Source organism: Acomys minous (genome assembly GCF_964271855.1).
Source record: "Acomys minous genome assembly, chromosome: 1".
Lineage (NCBI taxonomy): Eukaryota > Metazoa > Chordata > Mammalia > Rodentia > Muridae > Acomys > Acomys minous.
The window spans coordinates 187,298,484-187,315,697 of record NC_140483.1 but is presented as its reverse complement, the minus strand read 5'-3'; the positions used below and the strand labels follow the sequence as shown (position 1 = coordinate 187,315,697).

General features: G+C 40.0%; 1 protein-coding gene across 6 annotated transcripts in view; it reads left to right on the top strand.

Moving 5' to 3' along the window:
- The window catches only part of DOCK7 (dedicator of cytokinesis 7), a 185,207-nt gene that overhangs the window by 42,321 nt on the left and 125,672 nt on the right, over nucleotides 1-17,214 (top strand). For all 6 annotated transcript variants that reach the window (XM_084777076.1, XM_084777074.1, XM_084777075.1 and 3 more), the window contains exons 9-12: nucleotides 726-875; nucleotides 8,548-8,628; nucleotides 10,705-10,870; nucleotides 13,467-13,609. In XM_084777076.1, the coding sequence (XP_084633202.1) occupies nucleotides 726-875; nucleotides 8,548-8,628; nucleotides 10,705-10,870; nucleotides 13,467-13,609 (540 nt within the window). The remainder of the gene's footprint in view (nucleotides 1-725; nucleotides 876-8,547; nucleotides 8,629-10,704; nucleotides 10,871-13,466; nucleotides 13,610-17,214) is intronic.

The window sequence follows — 17,214 nt, the reverse complement described above, 5'->3', positions numbered from 1 at the left end:
GCGTGGTGACCGCTGAATGTGTTAACGCCATTTGGAACCGCTGTTAGCTGACATATGTTTGGGTGGCGCATCTGGAAGGCTAGCCTTATGGTGCTGTTCTGTTACACTTCGGCGTTTTCACGAGGCAGCAGACGGCCTTTCTTCTTGTTTCTTTTTCTCCTCTCCTTTTCCCTTCCTCTCTTCTTTCTGTGGTGCTGGGGAGGAGCCCAGGCTCTGAGCATTCCACCCTGGGCTCTAGCACTCAGCCACATCTCTGAGAAAACCGAGTTTCTTACTTTAATACGCTCGCTCACTCTGTAGTAGAAACTTGAAAGTGCCCTCAGTACCACCATGTGACCTGTGATAGACAGTTCTTCTTTAGGAGAACTTGCTCTTGTAGCTTTGTAAAATAGAAGTTGCTTAGATGTTATTAGCATAAAGTTCTAAAATTCAGTCATCTCTGTGGTAACTTGCTTGACTGCACTTTTAACTAAGGAACTTGAGATATGACTCCTCAGAAAATGTTTCCCATGTTATATTCCAAAGTAGCTTCTACAGTTTTTTGGGCTTTGATGTAAATATGTAAATTGGTCTCAGTGAAAAATATAATCAACTGTGGATTTGAATAAAGTGTTTTAGAATATGTTTTATTATCTGTAATATTTTAAGACTGTAGATATATCATTTTGTGCATGTCAAAAATTTTGTATTGATGTAAAAATTGAAAGTGTGAATGTTTTTTTCAGATTTCAGAGAACTTTTATTTTGACCTTAATTCAGAACAGATGAAGGGGTTGTTACGGCCACACGTGCCTCCTGCTGCCATCACCACTCTGGCAAGATCAGCCATTTTTTCTATAACTTATCCTTCCCAAGATGTCTTTCTTGTGATAAAGGTGAGACAATCTCTAACGTGTGTGTTTACTATTTGGTGTCTATTCCTGTCTTTGTGTCCTTACTTGGTTTTGTATTTAATATAGTGCCACATTGGACATATGCTGTAGTAACGACCTGACTTTTCCAGAATGGAATGTAGTATTGATCATGGTTCTGTAGCCAAACAGTAGTGGCTTTATCTTAAGAGATTGCCTCAAGTGATTGTGGGAGTGACAATTGTCCTGATTTGTAGGGCAAGCTGACAAATGCAAATCCAGCTAAGAGTCTTGAGTCCAGAGTCCACTCGATAAACAACTGCAGACTCGTTTCTGTTACGGTTTTCTTCAAGAATACTCATTCTTTGTTCGTATAGCCCTCAAAAGATTGGATGAGGCCCACCTATGGACTAGAGATTAATCAACTTTATTCAAGGGCTACTGTTTTAGTTGTCAATCATCTCTAAAAAACACTTTCACAGCAACATTTAAAGGAATGTTTGACTAATAACTGAGGACCCAGGTCTACTTAAATTAACCCTGGTAGTTACTGTACTGCAATTATGTCAGAGTTATATAGGTAAGAAAGCTAAAGCACTGAGGTGATAGATCATTGTGATTTGATTGTCAGCCAGTTAACAACCAGAAATGCTGTCTGTGCATAGAGGCACATGCCTGTGAGTTTAAGGTCAGTCTGAGCTGCTTAAGAACTATCTCAGAGACTAACTGGGACCAGCAGACGGCTCTGCCGATTTAATGGTGCTCACTGCCACGCCCAGCTAGAGTTTGTTTCTAGAATGACGAGATAGAAGAAGAGAACCGACTCGGCAAGTTGTCCTCCGGCTTTCCCATGAGTGCCGTGGCGAGCTCGTTGGTGCCCTCTCCGTCTTATACAAAATAAATACGGCAATGCTAAAAAAGCAAGCAGAAGAATTTGGCTTCTTGACTTTGGTTAAATTGACCTTGACTTGAGAGCAGCCTAAAATGTGTTCCTTAGTCACTTTACTTATATAAAATTATTATAAAGGGGTAATGAATTTTTAATAAGATTATAAAGTGGATGGAGTTTCAAAAAATGAGTCCTTTTTACCCACAGGAATAATGCCCCAATTTGTTGGATACATTCCTATGAATTCAGGTTAAAATTAGTCTGATTTTCAGTTAACAGTCCTTGAGAAATTCACTATAGAAAATCCTCTTAAATGAGGTGATTTCCACCAGGCATGATGGCACACATCTTTCATCACACCTGTAATCTAGCGCTGCAGAGCCAGGTGCATTTGTGAGTTTGAGCCAGTCTGGTCTATATAGAGAGACTCTGCCTTCAAATACCTCAACTGTTACATCGTTATTTTTTAAAATATAATGACATATTAGTATTAGTTTTTAAAATATGAACATGAATGAGAAACAGTTATTTTACACATGGAAAATGGCAAATTTTTATAAACTAGACCATTTGGAAAAAAATTGTCCTTATACATTCAGTGGTAGCCTGGGCTGTCCAGGGGCGCAGCTGTCGTATTGCATTGTCGTAGTGCATGTTGGTCCAGGCACTGTTTGCTTCCAGATGGGAACAGAGGAGCCTCAAGATCAAAGGCTCCTGGTCTCACCAGGGGAGGTGGAAATGAGTTTTCCAGTAGAGGTTACAGTTAGCTCTTTTAAAATGAGACTGCTGGTACCAGATGGCAGTGGAAATTTGGGTGTTCCAGAACCTGTGGCACTACCTCAGTGTTGCAGCTCTTCAGCTGAGCTGCTGTATGAATTAATGGCAGGGGTGTGACAGAAAGCCTGAAGCCGACTGAAGGCAGGTGCTATGTGATGCAGTTCCAGGGGTGTCAGGCAAGCACCAAGAGCACTGACCTCACATCGATAGGGTGGGCTTCAGGCTGCCTGACCAGGACATCTTGGTGAACAGTGGAGGCTGCCTGATTGGCAGCCAAGGGGGGCAGGTGGGTCCCAAAGCTTGCTTCCGCCTTCAGGGAGGAGGGGAGCCCTTCCTTCCCCAGAATAAACGATTAGTCTTAGCCAGTCATGGTGGAGGAATGGAGAAAGCATTTATTTCATGAGTCAGGGATTTAGAACCCTTGGGCAGTAGGAAGAGTTTTGGTGTGAATGTGTTTGATTACCTGGGCTAGAGGTTCCAGGGATACTTGATCTACATGCAAAAAAACAGACCTATCATAAGAGGGGGAAGCCGTACCTAATTATCCTATGGGTGGAGAAAGAACTCCAGGTACAGTCGAAGGTCATTGGTTGAAAGCCAAGACCCTAAGACATCTCGTTAGTATAGGGTAGGGATCCCCAGGTGCTTGCATCCCATTGGCTAAGTCAGGTCATAATAGCACAGAAACTGGGGCAACTAGGGGTATATAATAGGTCTCTGTTGGAATGAAATTCACAGAATCTTGTAGTAAAGGGAAAGATGAAAGAAAGGTAAAGAATTGGGGCAATTAGTGCAGTATTGCTGGCTTGAATATTTGATTCTTATTTAGCAAGGATTTTTAATATCCCCCCTCTCTTTGATGACATGGTTGTTTGGGGCTAAGTAGATGAATTTACGGTTATCTTCTACATAATGTTACCTGGAAGAACAAAAACACAGCTTATTTAAATTCGTAAGTCAGATAACTAGGTACAATAGGCAAATGGTTTCCTTGGAATCATCCCCCATCTCTTGACAGCTCTTACAATGTTTCTGCCTCCTGAAGTTATCTGAGACTTGCGGAGAGTGATGTGATGAAACCAGGTCTTGATGCTTTTATAAAAACCCCTCCACAAACTGAGCCAGTTCCCCAGCCCTACTTTTAAAAAGAAGAAAAAATTTAAGATTTATAGGAAAGCAAGATATTTTATAGAAATATGGGAACTGGAAAAAAAAAACCCGTCTATTTAGCCGCTTAAGACTGTTATGTGGGTGGGCTAGAGGGGTGGGTTAGTGGTTAAGATCACTTGATGCTCTTACAGAGGACCTAAGTTCAGACCTCAGCACCCCTACCAGGTGCCCTCCAGCTCCAGGGCATCCAATGCACCTGCATGTGGTGTCTTAGTTTGCTTTGTATTGATGTGACCACAACTGTACACTTTGGGGAAGAAGGTGTCTAATTGTGGAAAATTGCAATTTGTAATCTTAACCTTTTGGGGGGAGGGGTTGAGACAAAGTTTCTCTGTGTAGCATTGGTTGTCCCAGACTTTTTTATTTCTTTTTTTAAGATCAGGCTGGCCTTGAACTCACAGAGATCCCCTGGCTTCTGCCTCCCTTGTGTGCTGTGAGTACAGGCTTGCACCACCATGCCCAGCTAATCTTAGCCATTTAAAATGTTCAGATGAGTATTAACTACATTCATATTATTTTGTAATCAGTCTCCAAAATTTTTTCAGTTCAGAAAATGAAAACTTACTAACAGCATTTTATGAAACCTCGCCTGATTCTCTGCTCTCCTCATTATACTGTCTGGTTGTGTGAAATGGACTTCTTGAGATGCCTTACGGAAGTGAAACCATACACTACTGGAGCCATTTAACAACATGTTGTCAAGGTTTAGGCAGGTTTTGACACATGTTCGATCACATTTTAGTTGAATAATACTTCACTGTGTGTGTGTATATTCATATGTATATGTGTATATACACTTCACTATGTGTGTATATATGTACACACACACATATCTATATATATATACATGCTACCATATTTATCTGTTTATTCAAGTTAATGAATTTTAGATTCTTTTTTTTTTTTCCTTTTTGGCCAGTTGTGAATAATGCTGTTACACAGAAAGCTATTTAACACTTTATATTCAAACCAGAATATTGCACCCCTGGTCCCATAGGCTCATGCAGAACACATTCAATCCAAGTTTAAAAGCCCCATAGTCATTAACAAGAACCATTCAGAATTTCAAGCTCCTCTTTGACTGAAGCCAGTCTCTTAACTCTGAGCCTCTGTAACATAACACAAACAGTAAAAACAATTCACATACTTCCAGAGTACGGTGGCGCATAGTAAACATTCACTTTCAGAGGGAAGGAGTTAAGGCAGACCAGGAAAGGTTAGACCAAGCTCTTCCACATTCCTTCTTTAGACTTGCTCCAAGATTCTATGAACCATAGGGTCAGCTTTGTTACGGTGACAACCCCACTGCTGATACCATTTTCTGCATTAGTTATTTTTCCTGTTGGTTATCAAATAACCAACAACAAGCAATTTAGGGAAAGGAGAACTTATTTTGGCTAATAGTTTGAGAGGCTATTCTGCACAATGGAGGGAAGGCCTGACAGCAAGCAGCACCGTGATGACAAGGGTGCACAGGTGGGACCCTTCACCTTTGTTGTACCATGTGGAACTGGAGGCAGAGAGCACACGGATGAATAAGTGCCGAAAAGCCTCCCTGCCTGCTCCAGTCAACCTGTGTCTCCCAGCTGAGCTGTACCTTATGTGTGCTCCATAACCTTCCAGAGTAGCTCTGTCGGTTGGGAACCAAGGGTTGAAACACATGAGCTTATTTGGAATATTTTGTTGAGCTTTAATAAACCTTTTGTTTATTGGTGAATTGGGTTTCTCATCATCACTGTTGCTGTTCCTGAGTTGTAGGAGTTCTTTATGCATTTGAAATACTAACGTGTAGTTAGACAAATGTTTTGCATATAATATTATCCTATTCTTTTTTTAATTTAATTCATTTATTTAGATTACATCTCAGTTGTTATCCCCTCACTTGTCTCCTCCCATTCCTCACTCTCTCCTTCTTTCTCTCTTCCTTCTAGTCCCCAATTTTATTCTATTATTAAGGTTTTCTTTTCATTCTGTTTATTTTGTCCTTTAACACAGTAAGCTTAAGTTTTGATAGTTTGTCTGTTTCTACCTATATCACTGTAATGTCAGTCAAGAACAAACTCTTCCAAATGGATGAAGCACTTTTTAAAAAGCTTTATAGTTTTTGGTCTTACGTTTAGGTATTAGATACCTTGGGCTTGATTTTTGGATAAAGTGTAAAGTAAGGATCCAGTTGCATCAGCAGCCTCCACAGCTGTATTTGTTGGGAACAGAGCCCTTTCAGCATCAAAACATATTGGCATCCTTTGTCAAGAAATACTTCACTAGGCTACAAAGATAGTCCAGTGACTAAGAACACTTGTTGCTCTTGCGGAAAATCTGGGTTTGCTTCCCAGCACCCACATGGTGTTATGGATTTGATATCCTCTTCTGACTTTCACAGGTACCAGGCACACGTAGTGCACATACATACATGCAGGCAAGGGTCATATATGTAATTTTAAAAAATGACTATATGTAAGAGTTATTTTTAGAATTCCTCTCATGTTCTACTGTGTGCATAGCTCATTTATTTACTATTGTTACATGAGTGTGACCTAATACCTGACAGAAATGTGGGAGAAAACATTTATTGTGTCTTCTAGCCATCCAGATGCTGATAGACAGTGGGAGGAAGGATCCCCTTGGCTTTTGGGTACAGAAGGATTCTAGACATCCAAACAGCTTATAAAAAATAAAGGGGGAAGCACTTATTTTGGCTTAAAGTTTTAGGGGAAACTTTTGCATTTGGGGAAGCAGAGTAGAGAAGTGTTTGTACTGTGGGTACACGAAATAACATTTCTTTAGATTGTGGTTTCCCAGAGCAGAGGACGCTTGACTGGAGCCCAGTGAGCTATTTTCCAGCTAGGCCCCACTTCCTAAGTGCTCATAGCCTGTAAGCCTGCAGCTGGCGTGGCAGAGTTCAAGTGCAGCCTTTGTCTTCATTCAAGGACACAGTTGTATTGATGAGTGACCAGTCTCACATCTGAAGTGAGGTCTCTACTTCAGATTTCTCTTGCGATTCCCTTTCAGATTTAGGGTGGATGTTTCTATTTCTGTGAAAAAGTCATTGGACTTCTGATAGGAATTTCTTGCATGACTTAGGCAAATTGGGTTCCTAAGTCTATTAAATTCCTCCCTTCTTGAATTTGGAATATCTTTGGAATTTTTTTTCTTTCAGCAACATTTTACTGTTTTCATTGTATAGCTTTTAACTTCCTTGTCTATTGCTAAATTTTCTTTATTTTTAATGGTGCTGTCAATAGAGTTGCCTTCTTAATTTTCTTTTTAGCATCCTCATTGTTAATGTGTATACTTTGTATCCTGAAAGTTAGTTGTATTTGTGTATTAGTTTTGATTGATTGATTGTTGTTTTTGAAGCAGAATTTCACTATGCAGCCAAGGCTGTCTTAGAATGTGCTAGGCCTGAGGTGGGTGGGCTCTCATCCTCTTGAGTGCTGGGATAGCCATCAATGCAGGCTTACTCAACAGTAGCCAGCATATGTAATGGTGTCTTTTCTTTTCTTGCATGAAATCTTTAGAGAGTTTTCTATATAAATGATCATGCTGTCAGAACCATTGCTGCTGCTGCTGTTTATGATGTTGATGTGATGAGGAAGATGCTGGGTGTGGTGGCACACACCTTTAATCCCAGCACTCAGGAGGCAGAAGCAGGTGAATCTCTGAGTTCTAGGCCTGCAAAGCAAGTTCCAGGGCAGACAGGACCACATAGACAAACCCTGCCTTGATGATGGACTACATATTGCCTTGATGATGCCGATGGTGGCGGTGGCGGTGATGGTCGTGCTGTCAGTAGAGGTCATCTCACTCTTCCCTTCCATTTCATGTGTCTAATTTCTTTTGCTTGTCTGATTGCTCTGGCTCTAAATCCAGCACAGGTTCATACAGAAAATGCTAACCTGGGTGTTCTTTTCTTGTTGCTAGAAGGCAATTTTTTTACTCACTCTTGAGAATGTTAGCTGTGGGCTTTTCATATATAGCCTTTTTATATTGCTGTACTTCCCTTGTATTCATAGTTTGCTGAGCATTTCTGTAGGAAAACGATTCTGAATTATTTTTTTGGATCCATTTTCTGCACAGATGATCATTCCCCTTCCCCCTGTGATTCTCTTGATGTGTGAAGTGTTATATTGATTTTTTTTAAAAAGCTTTTTATTAGTTCTTGTAAATTTCACATCATATACCCCAATTTTACTCAATTCTTCCTCTCCTTGTATCCAGCCTCCACTCCTGTAACCTTCAGCCCAAACAGTGGGGGGAAAAAAAATCTCATTGTGGAAGCTGTCGTTGTGTCACAGTGTGTCTCACAGTAGACTCTTTGGCCCACACTTCTTTGTTTGCAAATGTTCATTGTGATGATGCGTTGGCCTGGTACAAGGCCTCTGTCTTATGCTACTCTATCAACCTGGAGCCTCACTGGGACTCCTCTCAGGCATCCCTATGTTGCTCTGTGTCATGGAGGTTCTGCAGTTTTGAATCTGTAGGACCTTCCCCTTCTTAGTAGTTTATCGATGGGATAGATGTTGGGCTGGGCCAATTCAGACCCTGGATCTGGGCCTGAGGCGTACCTGAGCTATCAGCTTGTTGGCTCTCCTGCTCTCATATCCTCAGGGCCAGGGCACATGTAACCACTGCAGCCCCAGGCAACGTGCAGGGCCACCTTGCCTGCCTGCCATAGGTGTAAGGGGTGAGGGTGGGGGAGAGCATCTCTCCCTTGCCCATGCTGCCACATGGCAAACAAGTTGTGGGGCCAATTTTCCTGTCCACCACCATCATTATATTGATTTTTACTATGTTGAACCATCTTTGTATTTCTGAGTTAAAATCGTAGCTAAACTTTTCTGTTTTTGCCTCTGACAGCTAGAAAAAGTCCTACAGCAAGGAGACATTGGAGAGTGTGCAGAACCATATATGATTTTCAAAGAAGCCGATGCCACGAAGGTACCATGTCTGGCCCCTTGTTTTCTCATGTCACTCTTATTGTAATTTTGGAGAAACAAAAATATATAAACCCTGTTAAAACATTTCACTTCACTGCTAATTCACTTCTTTCTGTTGGTATACTTCCTTTATCCTGTTTCCCCATTTTCTTTGTCATTTAGCTTGTGTCATGTCCTATGCAAAACTTAAAAATCTCTTCTACTTACACCTAATTTTTTAGAAGTTTTTTTTTTTCCGGGAAGGAGCAGAAATAATTCAGTGGGTAAAGTCATTTTTCTGTGCAAGCCAGATGAGCTTAGCTTGACTCCAGACTCCAAAATGTTATTTTCTGAACTGATGACACACACAATGAAACACTCTCTCCACGACACAAACCGACACACTAATAGTATTAGTAATAGTAATCTAAGTAGAGTGTAAAAAAATATTTTTCTTAATGAGCACTAAGCTAATTAAATGTAAGTTGTAATTTTTAGTGGTTGTAAACATGTTTTTGTTTTGATCCCAAGTGTGGGATGTGGAGCATACTTGTGTGTGGGGAGGGGGCGGTTTGCCTGATGCTCACACGAAGCTCACTGTCCCCACCCGGGTGAACATATATGTTCTATGTATGTGTATGTCCTATGGCTACTTGCTTCCCAAATGCACAATTTAATATGAAAAAAGTTACCATGTCTATTTATTGTTAGACTAAAAGGGGGAAATGTAGGCATAAGGTTATTATATCATTTACATTCTGATTTCTGCCTCAATGTTGTATAAATACTGCTTCCCATTGTCTCCCTGATATGTTGATAAAGCAGCTTACAGCCAATCAATGACCAGGGGAGAGAATAGGGCTGGACTTCCTGCCAGCCAAGGGAGGAGGAGTTAGAAGAGGACATAGGGGATTGAGCCAGGGGATTGAACCAAGGGTGGAGGTCCAAGGATGATCAGGAGGCAGGAGCTGGAGCCGAGGAAAGCTACAAAGTGCAGGTATCCCTGGGGTGTTTGCTGGGAGTGAGACAGGATAGCATAGAGGGTCAAGAATAGACTTACACTGCTCAAGATTGTGTTGTGAAACACTGTGTTATAAAAGAGTCTCAATGATTTGTGTGACAGCCAGGTTAAGAAATAAGCTAAGAGAAACAAACACAGTTTTATATAAATAACTTCAACAATAAATAATTTAAAAGTTCTTTTATTTACTAAATAGTGATGTTGATGCGTCTTCCTGGCATTGAAATTCCTGTTTGTGATTTTGTCATTTGAGAGAAAAGAAACATGAGCAAGTGTCACACACACGCACACACACACACACATGCATGCGCGTACCACAAATAGCAGGTTAGGAAAGGCATAGCTGTGGTCTCACCAGCAGCTGCCAGCTGTAAAGTATCCAGGTTATGACTTGTTAAATGTGTCGTGCTGTGAGGAGGGAAGCAGCAGAGCAAATTCTAAACTGCCATAATTGCAGCAACCGTGAGATGGGGACAAAAATACTTTAGCATGGACTTAACTACACAGCCAATGACCAGAGAAACATCGTGAGATCAATTCTTTGTATGAGTCATGTTCTAAAGAAAGTTTTGAGAAAAACTTAGTGTTTGAGAAAGTTTGAAGAAAGACTTACTTTTTTTTTCCTGGAGCTCATAAAGACACAACTTTTCTAGATTTCATTCTTTTGAAGTTGTTCTGTTATTAAATCTTGTGTTTAAAAAGAGTGCCATAGTTACACTTCCTTTCCTAAAAAGAATGTGTGTTTAGCCCTTTTTACCTTTTTTGTTCTGCCAGTGTGACATAATTACAAACAGAAATTACAGTGCTTTTTTTGTCCATGTATATGTTTGTAGAATGAGTTGAGACACGGTGTTCAGGTAGTACCTTGTGTTTTGACAGCTGAAAGTTTCTATATTCACCTCTTCACACCAAGGATAGAACCTAGGTCCTTACAAACAATAGGAATGCAAGGCTCTGCTTCTGAGCTGCTTGTCTCTGCTAAGAGCTGAGCAAGTCTAACTTGCCCTCAACACTGTGTGAAATAGCTTTTAGATTTTTTTTTTCAAGTGTGATCATGGACCAAGTTCTGTTTTACAGAATAAGGAAAAATTGGACAAGCTGAAGAGTCAGGCTGACCAGTTTTGTCAGAGACTTGGGAGATACCGCATGCCTTTCGCCTGGACTGCGATCCACCTAATGAATATTGTTAGCAGTGCTGGCAGCTTAGAAAGAGACTCTACAGAAGTAGAAATCAGTACTGGAGGTAAGAGCGCTTTGTATATGTTGTTTCTAAAGTGGTGACCTTTCTCCCTTACATAGGCTTGTTTTGTCTGTAGCCTGGACAGTGAGTGTCCTGGGACTTGTTAAGATTTCCTTAGCTGGGGCTGGAGCTTACACACCTGTAATCCCAGTGCTCCGGTGAGCCAGCATCAGCTTCAGGCATGTCAGACCAGGTTTTGTTCATGAGATGGTGCCACTCCCTCACTCTAAAACAAACAAAACAAAAACAAGGAAAATAAATTTAAATATAGTATCTTTATTGAGACAGAGTTTGCATGTTATTCAAGTGTATTGCTGTGCTTTCTTCTGCTATAGCCATGGGGTTCTACAGGCACCACCAAAGTCGATGTTTTTAAATATGTTCATACCCATTAACAGTCGCTCCTCATTGCCCCCCAAGCCCCAAGCCCATCCCTAAACAACCTCTAATATACTCTGTCTTTATGGATTTGCATATTCCAGACAGTTAATGTAAGTAGAATTAAGTAGCGTCTGGTGTTTGTGGCAAGCTTGTTTCATATAGCATAATGTTTTCACAGATATTACCCATGGTGTAGCAAGTATAGTTTTATTTCCTATTTTATTCCCTTCTGTTGTTTTGCGCTCTATTATATTTATTTACTGTACTTTAATCTATTCATTATTGATGATAATCTTGAGTTATTATTGGTAATACTGCAATGAGCAATCAGAGAAGCTGTTCTCAGGTCCCCGGAACAGGGGATTGAACCCATGGCCTCTCAAGCATGGTAAGCAAAGCACTGAACTACATCCCCAAGGCTTTGAAAAAGCATTTGCATATTGTGTGTCTTTATTTCGTTTGACTATATAGCTAGAAATGAAATTGCTGTATCATGTGATAATTCTTTAATAAAGATTCTGAGCCTGTCAAACTATCTTTCAGTATGGCTGCACTTTAAAAATTCTACCAGTAGTGAGTGTATAAAAGTTACCTTTCTCCTTATTTTTGCCAGTGCTTGAATGCTGTCTGGCTGTAGTGATAGCATCCTAGGGTAGGTTACGCAGCATCTCCTTCCGGAGTGGATTTTGGTTCCTGATAACTGCTGAATTTAAGTGTCGTCTTGTGTGTGTTTGCTCTTTGTGGTCTTCTTTGGAGAAAAATATATTTGATCATCTTAATTTTTAAAACTGCATCGATGCTTGACTTTTAAAGGGAGGTTCTTCTTGTTTTGAAGTATTATTCTACAATTGTTTGCTTCTTCATTTCTGCTAGTAGAATCTAGTGATGCCACGTTCGTGAATTTAGCATAGTGCTTTGTGCTCTTCCAGTTTAGCTAAGGCTTGAGAGTTTCAGTAAACTGTTGACTTAATTTTCCTCGTTTCTGTTTCACTTGTTTGCATTCTCCTGCTGTCCCTTTGTAACCCTGGTTTTGGGGGGTGGAGCCTAGTTTCTCTTTCTGAGAAATGGTGTTGGTATATAGTGGTCTTCACGACTTGGCTTTCCCAGTGTTGGCTGGAGACATGGGGAGTCATGCCAGCGTCTTTAGATGCACAGTTCCTAAAGAGTGAAAGGTGACTACTGATTTGAGAGTTTGTTTTCTTTATTCTTTTGTTGTCGTTGTTTGTTTTTTTTTGTTTCAAGACAGGGTTTCTTTGTGTAGCCCTGGCTGTCCCGGACTTTGTAGACCAGGCTGGCCTAGAACTCACAGAGATCCAACTGCCTCTGCCTCCCCGAGTGCTGGGATTACAGGTGTGTGCCACCACACCCGGCTTTTCTTTTTTAAAGTCGCAATCTTGCTGTTAGCATAGACCAGCCTTGAATTTGTAGTTTCCCATGCTAGTCTTCCAAGCCCTGGGACTACCAGCCTGGCCCACCCTATCTTTTCATTGGAAGCATTTCTGGCCATCACCATCCCTGGAGCCCTGCTGCAGCTCCCCCATTTCTACATATTTGTGAATCCCCTGATTTTTCTTTTATTGCTAATTTACAGATTAATTATCCAGTCCTTTATCCTTTTGGTCTTTTCATATCTTGTCTTGTTTCTTGGAGAATGACCTATAACTGCTTGAAAAATAACTGTGTATTCTGCTTTTTCTTAGTAGAGTATGGTCCATTAGGCCACATAGCTTGCATATTTTTAAAAGTCTTATCTTTCCTTATTAATCTTTAATTCACTGTTCTTCTAGTTTACAGAAATAGGATTATCTTGTGAGGCCCTGGGTTGCACCCTAGCCTCTTAAGGAAGGAAAAGGGGGCATGAGGGAAGGGCATGAATATTCTGTCAAGACTTTGAACTTTCAACTTGCTTTTGAATTTGTTTCAGCTCAAATGCTAAGGCTGACAGACCATTAGTTATATTTCATTTTGGTGGGTGTTTCATAGTGGGTATGGAGCTCATTAGATGTTGGCCACTTTGTATTGTAGAAGTGGCAACTAGTATATTCAGATAGAATTACTTTCTTATTCCTTTCCCCAGGCATCAGTTCTTCTAGTATAACTAGGAAGCTGAGTAAAATGTAACTTCCAACATTAATTGATTACTTCTCTTGTTAGAAAAGCTAGTTAAAAACAGTTTTCCATTTTATGAAACTGACCATCTTTATCTCCTCCTTGGTAGAGCGGAAAGGTTCCTGGTCGGAGAGGAGGAATTCCAGTCTTGTTGGTCGAAGATCGCTGGAAAGGACGACCAGTGGTGATGACGCGTGCAACCTGACCAGCTTTCGGCCTGCCACCCTCACTGTGGCCAACTTTTTTAAGCAGGTAATGCTCTGTCACTACTGCTCTGGGGAGGTGCTTGTACAAGGCTTCACCTCCTTTCAGGAGAGTGGTAACTGCTGCGTGTGTGTCCATGGCCATAATGTCAAGAACTTCTAACAACTTTAAGAAAAAAAAAGTGAATATAAGAGTAAAAGCTAAGAGCTACAGAGACGGATGAGAGGCTAACAGCCCTGGCTGCTCTTCGAAAGATCCTGAGTTCAATTCCCAGCAACCACAGGATGCCTCACAACTATCTATACTGGGATCTGATGCCCTCTTCTGGCATGCAGGCATTCATGAAGATAGAGCACTCATCTTCATAAAACAAATAAATATTTTTTAAAACGAGCAAAAACTAGTAAAAAATGAAATAATTGATATACCTGTTTTATCGCTAACTTTATTTAGACTCTTACATTGACATTTTTAATGCATTGAAATTTGTATTTAACACCTATATCTTATTTAGTTGTAATAGTGAACTTTTTCATTTAATTTTTAAAAATTCTGTGTGTGCATGTATATCTGTGTGTGGGCATGTGCAGCTGAGTGCAGGTGCTTGCAGAGGCCAAAGACATCAGATTGTTTAGTGGCTAACAGTTACAGACGGCTATGAGCCACTGGCTCTGGGTGTCAGGAACTGAACTAGGGTTCTCTGTAACAGCAGCGCATGCTCTTGGCTGCTGAGCCATCTCTAGTCCCCAGTGCACTTTTTCTTAAACACTGATGGCTTCTGAATTGCCAGTGATGATGTGATTGTGTGCTTCCCCACCCGAGGTTTTCTGGCCTTGATGATCTTATGTGTGGTTTGTGGAATAGAACTTACAGGCCCCATTTCTGTGCTAACAGTGTTGTAGAGGCAAATGTCTGTATACAACATATTCTTTTTATCAAAGACATTTTATTCTCACAGATCTATTCTGTCCACTTCAAATCAAATCAATGTTTTTCATTTGTCATTTCATGGAGATCAATTTATCATGTAACATACAACTTTTAAAAAGTAGAATTTAAAAAAATCTAAAAAGTAAGTGCATTTCACAGGACATTGATTTCTCCTCTGTTTTTTATGTGACTTTTTATATATGAGTGTATACATTGGGTTTTGATGTCAAATATTGTGAATCAAGTTTTTAAAAATTGAAAACGTGTTTTAGGTGATGAGATGACCCAGAACTATGAAAGACTGAGGAGAAGACTTTTATTAGTGTATAGACCAGTGAGATCTACCAACCTTAAATTTGGGGGCAGATTAAGGAAAACGTTAAGAATTATCTCCATATTCCTCCTTCTGAGGCGTTGTTCTGAGTGAGAAGAGCAAACCCTGAGCTACTGGTGGGTTGTGCAGGAGAACAAGAGCAGAGCAGGCTTTGAGTTGGAGAACTCTTCTTGCTCCCCAGTCAGCTGCTCCGAGAGAGTGGGTGGACGGGAACCAGAGAGGCTCAAGTGCAAGGGGCTTGATATCACGGACAGTAGTGAAAATGTGATGACACAATCGGCCAAACACAGGGACTGCGTTACCATGGTGCAGCCTTCCCTCTGCTCACCCTGCGTGGCTACAGGGTCACTTCTCTTCCTACTTACATAGCTAGCTTTTTTATTCTGTATATATAATTGAGCTGCTATTGTGTAGGTAAGTGAACAAGCCCTCCACATCATTTCTACTTATACAGATAATGTTTTTTGAGCATTCTGTATTTTAAAAAGTTATATTTAAAATGTAAACTTTATTTTATTTTTAGATTTATTTATTTTATTTTATATGCATGACTATTTGGTCTTATATACATATGTACCTGGTGTCAGTGAAGTCCAGAAGAGGACATCAGATCCTCTGGATGGAATTGTAGAAAGTCTTGAGCCACCGTGTGGGTGCTGGGAATTAAACCTGGGTCCTCTGCAAGGGGTTCAAATGCTTTAAACCACTGAGACATCTTTCCAGTGCCCCACCCCCCGAAAAAACTTTAAAGTATTGTTTAACATATATAAAATAAAACAGGTTGTCTATATTGATGCTAATATGTAATGTTTCATTACATGTGTATATTATATAATACTATATGGCTTAAATATTTCTAGCTCAAATATTGGTTACATCTTTATTGTTAAAATTATACTTTCTCACAGTATATTGAAATTAGAGTTCATTATTCTGATCTCTAATCATTCTGTTGGGTAGTCACATGCTAGTGGGTTCTGCTTTCAGGACTAGCAATTGGATACTGCACCAAATGCTCACAAAACTTAAATGCACAGGGCAGTAGAAAGCTCTGCAATTGATGTTCTTTATTGGAAATATTTGGCCATAACTATGTATTATTTTTGTAAGTAGCTAGAAAATAATGTATCACCAAAGTGCAAATAAGGTAAAAAGCAGAGATTGTAGTTTTATTTAGCAAAGTAGAATTTAAGGAATGAATTTCTAAGTGAGATTCAGCCCCTCTTTCTGTTTTATGAGAAGTTATTGTCCATAGCGATGGCAGTATAGTTAATCGTGTGAGGTTTCAAATGCACCAACCTCAGATTATTAGAAATTCACAGAGATTTTAAAACAAAAGGAAATTTGTAAGTAGTTGTAAAAAATGTATTCAATATATTAGAAAACAGTTTTTGGGTGTTTTTACTTTTTTAACTTTTGCTTCAGGGGTCTGTAGTCCTAAACAAGCAGTGGAGTGTCAAGGGTCAGCGTGACCGCTGCAGTGAGCTCAGCTAGTCCCACGTTTGGCTGAATCGGCGCATCGAGATTAGTTTCTAGGAAAACTTAACCTTTCCATCTGCTAGAGGCAGAAACTAGGAGAGGGTGAGCCTGGTTGTGTGAATGTCTTATAAGTCTCAGTGACATATTTGCTCAGTGACAAGAGTGAGGTACATAGCCACGCACCAGGAAGGAAATTATGTCCCTCCCAGTAAAAGGCATAAAAACACATGTTAGTTATCACGAAAGAATGGAGGCTTATAATATAATTAATATATTAAGTAAAAATAAGTCAAGAGATAATCGAGTATATTAACAAATAAAGATGGAATTTTGTATTCTGTACTCAGTAAAGAGAATATATTGTTTTGGCAACTGTTGGAAACTTTGCATTCATTAGCCAAATTAAGACCCTGGATTTTTAATAAGGCCACATTTTCTACCTCCAACTCAGTAGACGTGAGAACTATTTTAGAAGCACTCGCTCCAAATAATCACTATTTAGACATTAAAAGTATTGCCCAAATAATAGTACAAAGGCAAACTGTCTCCCATGCTATGAACAAGTGGGAGCTGGCTCAGTGTAAGCTCACAGAAATAAAGAGGCTGAGTACTCTAGTGTGTCTTTGAGGGCAGTACATGACAGGTCAGCCGTGACCGTCAGGAATTGTCACAAAGCAGGTAGAGACCGTTGAAGTCAGCCTAACTATTGTGAATGGAAGGAAAAAATAAACACCAGTTAGTTCCTTTTTTCCCTCTATCTCTCTACCCTTTTTCATCAATTGTGGTCATTTGGATTTCTCTTTCTGGTCTTCATATCAGGATAAGTGTGCTTTCCCTAAATCATTATATTTGTTATTTATTTTTGTGAAGATGTAACATGTCTAAAGATTCTACATTTGAGAAGTTATGG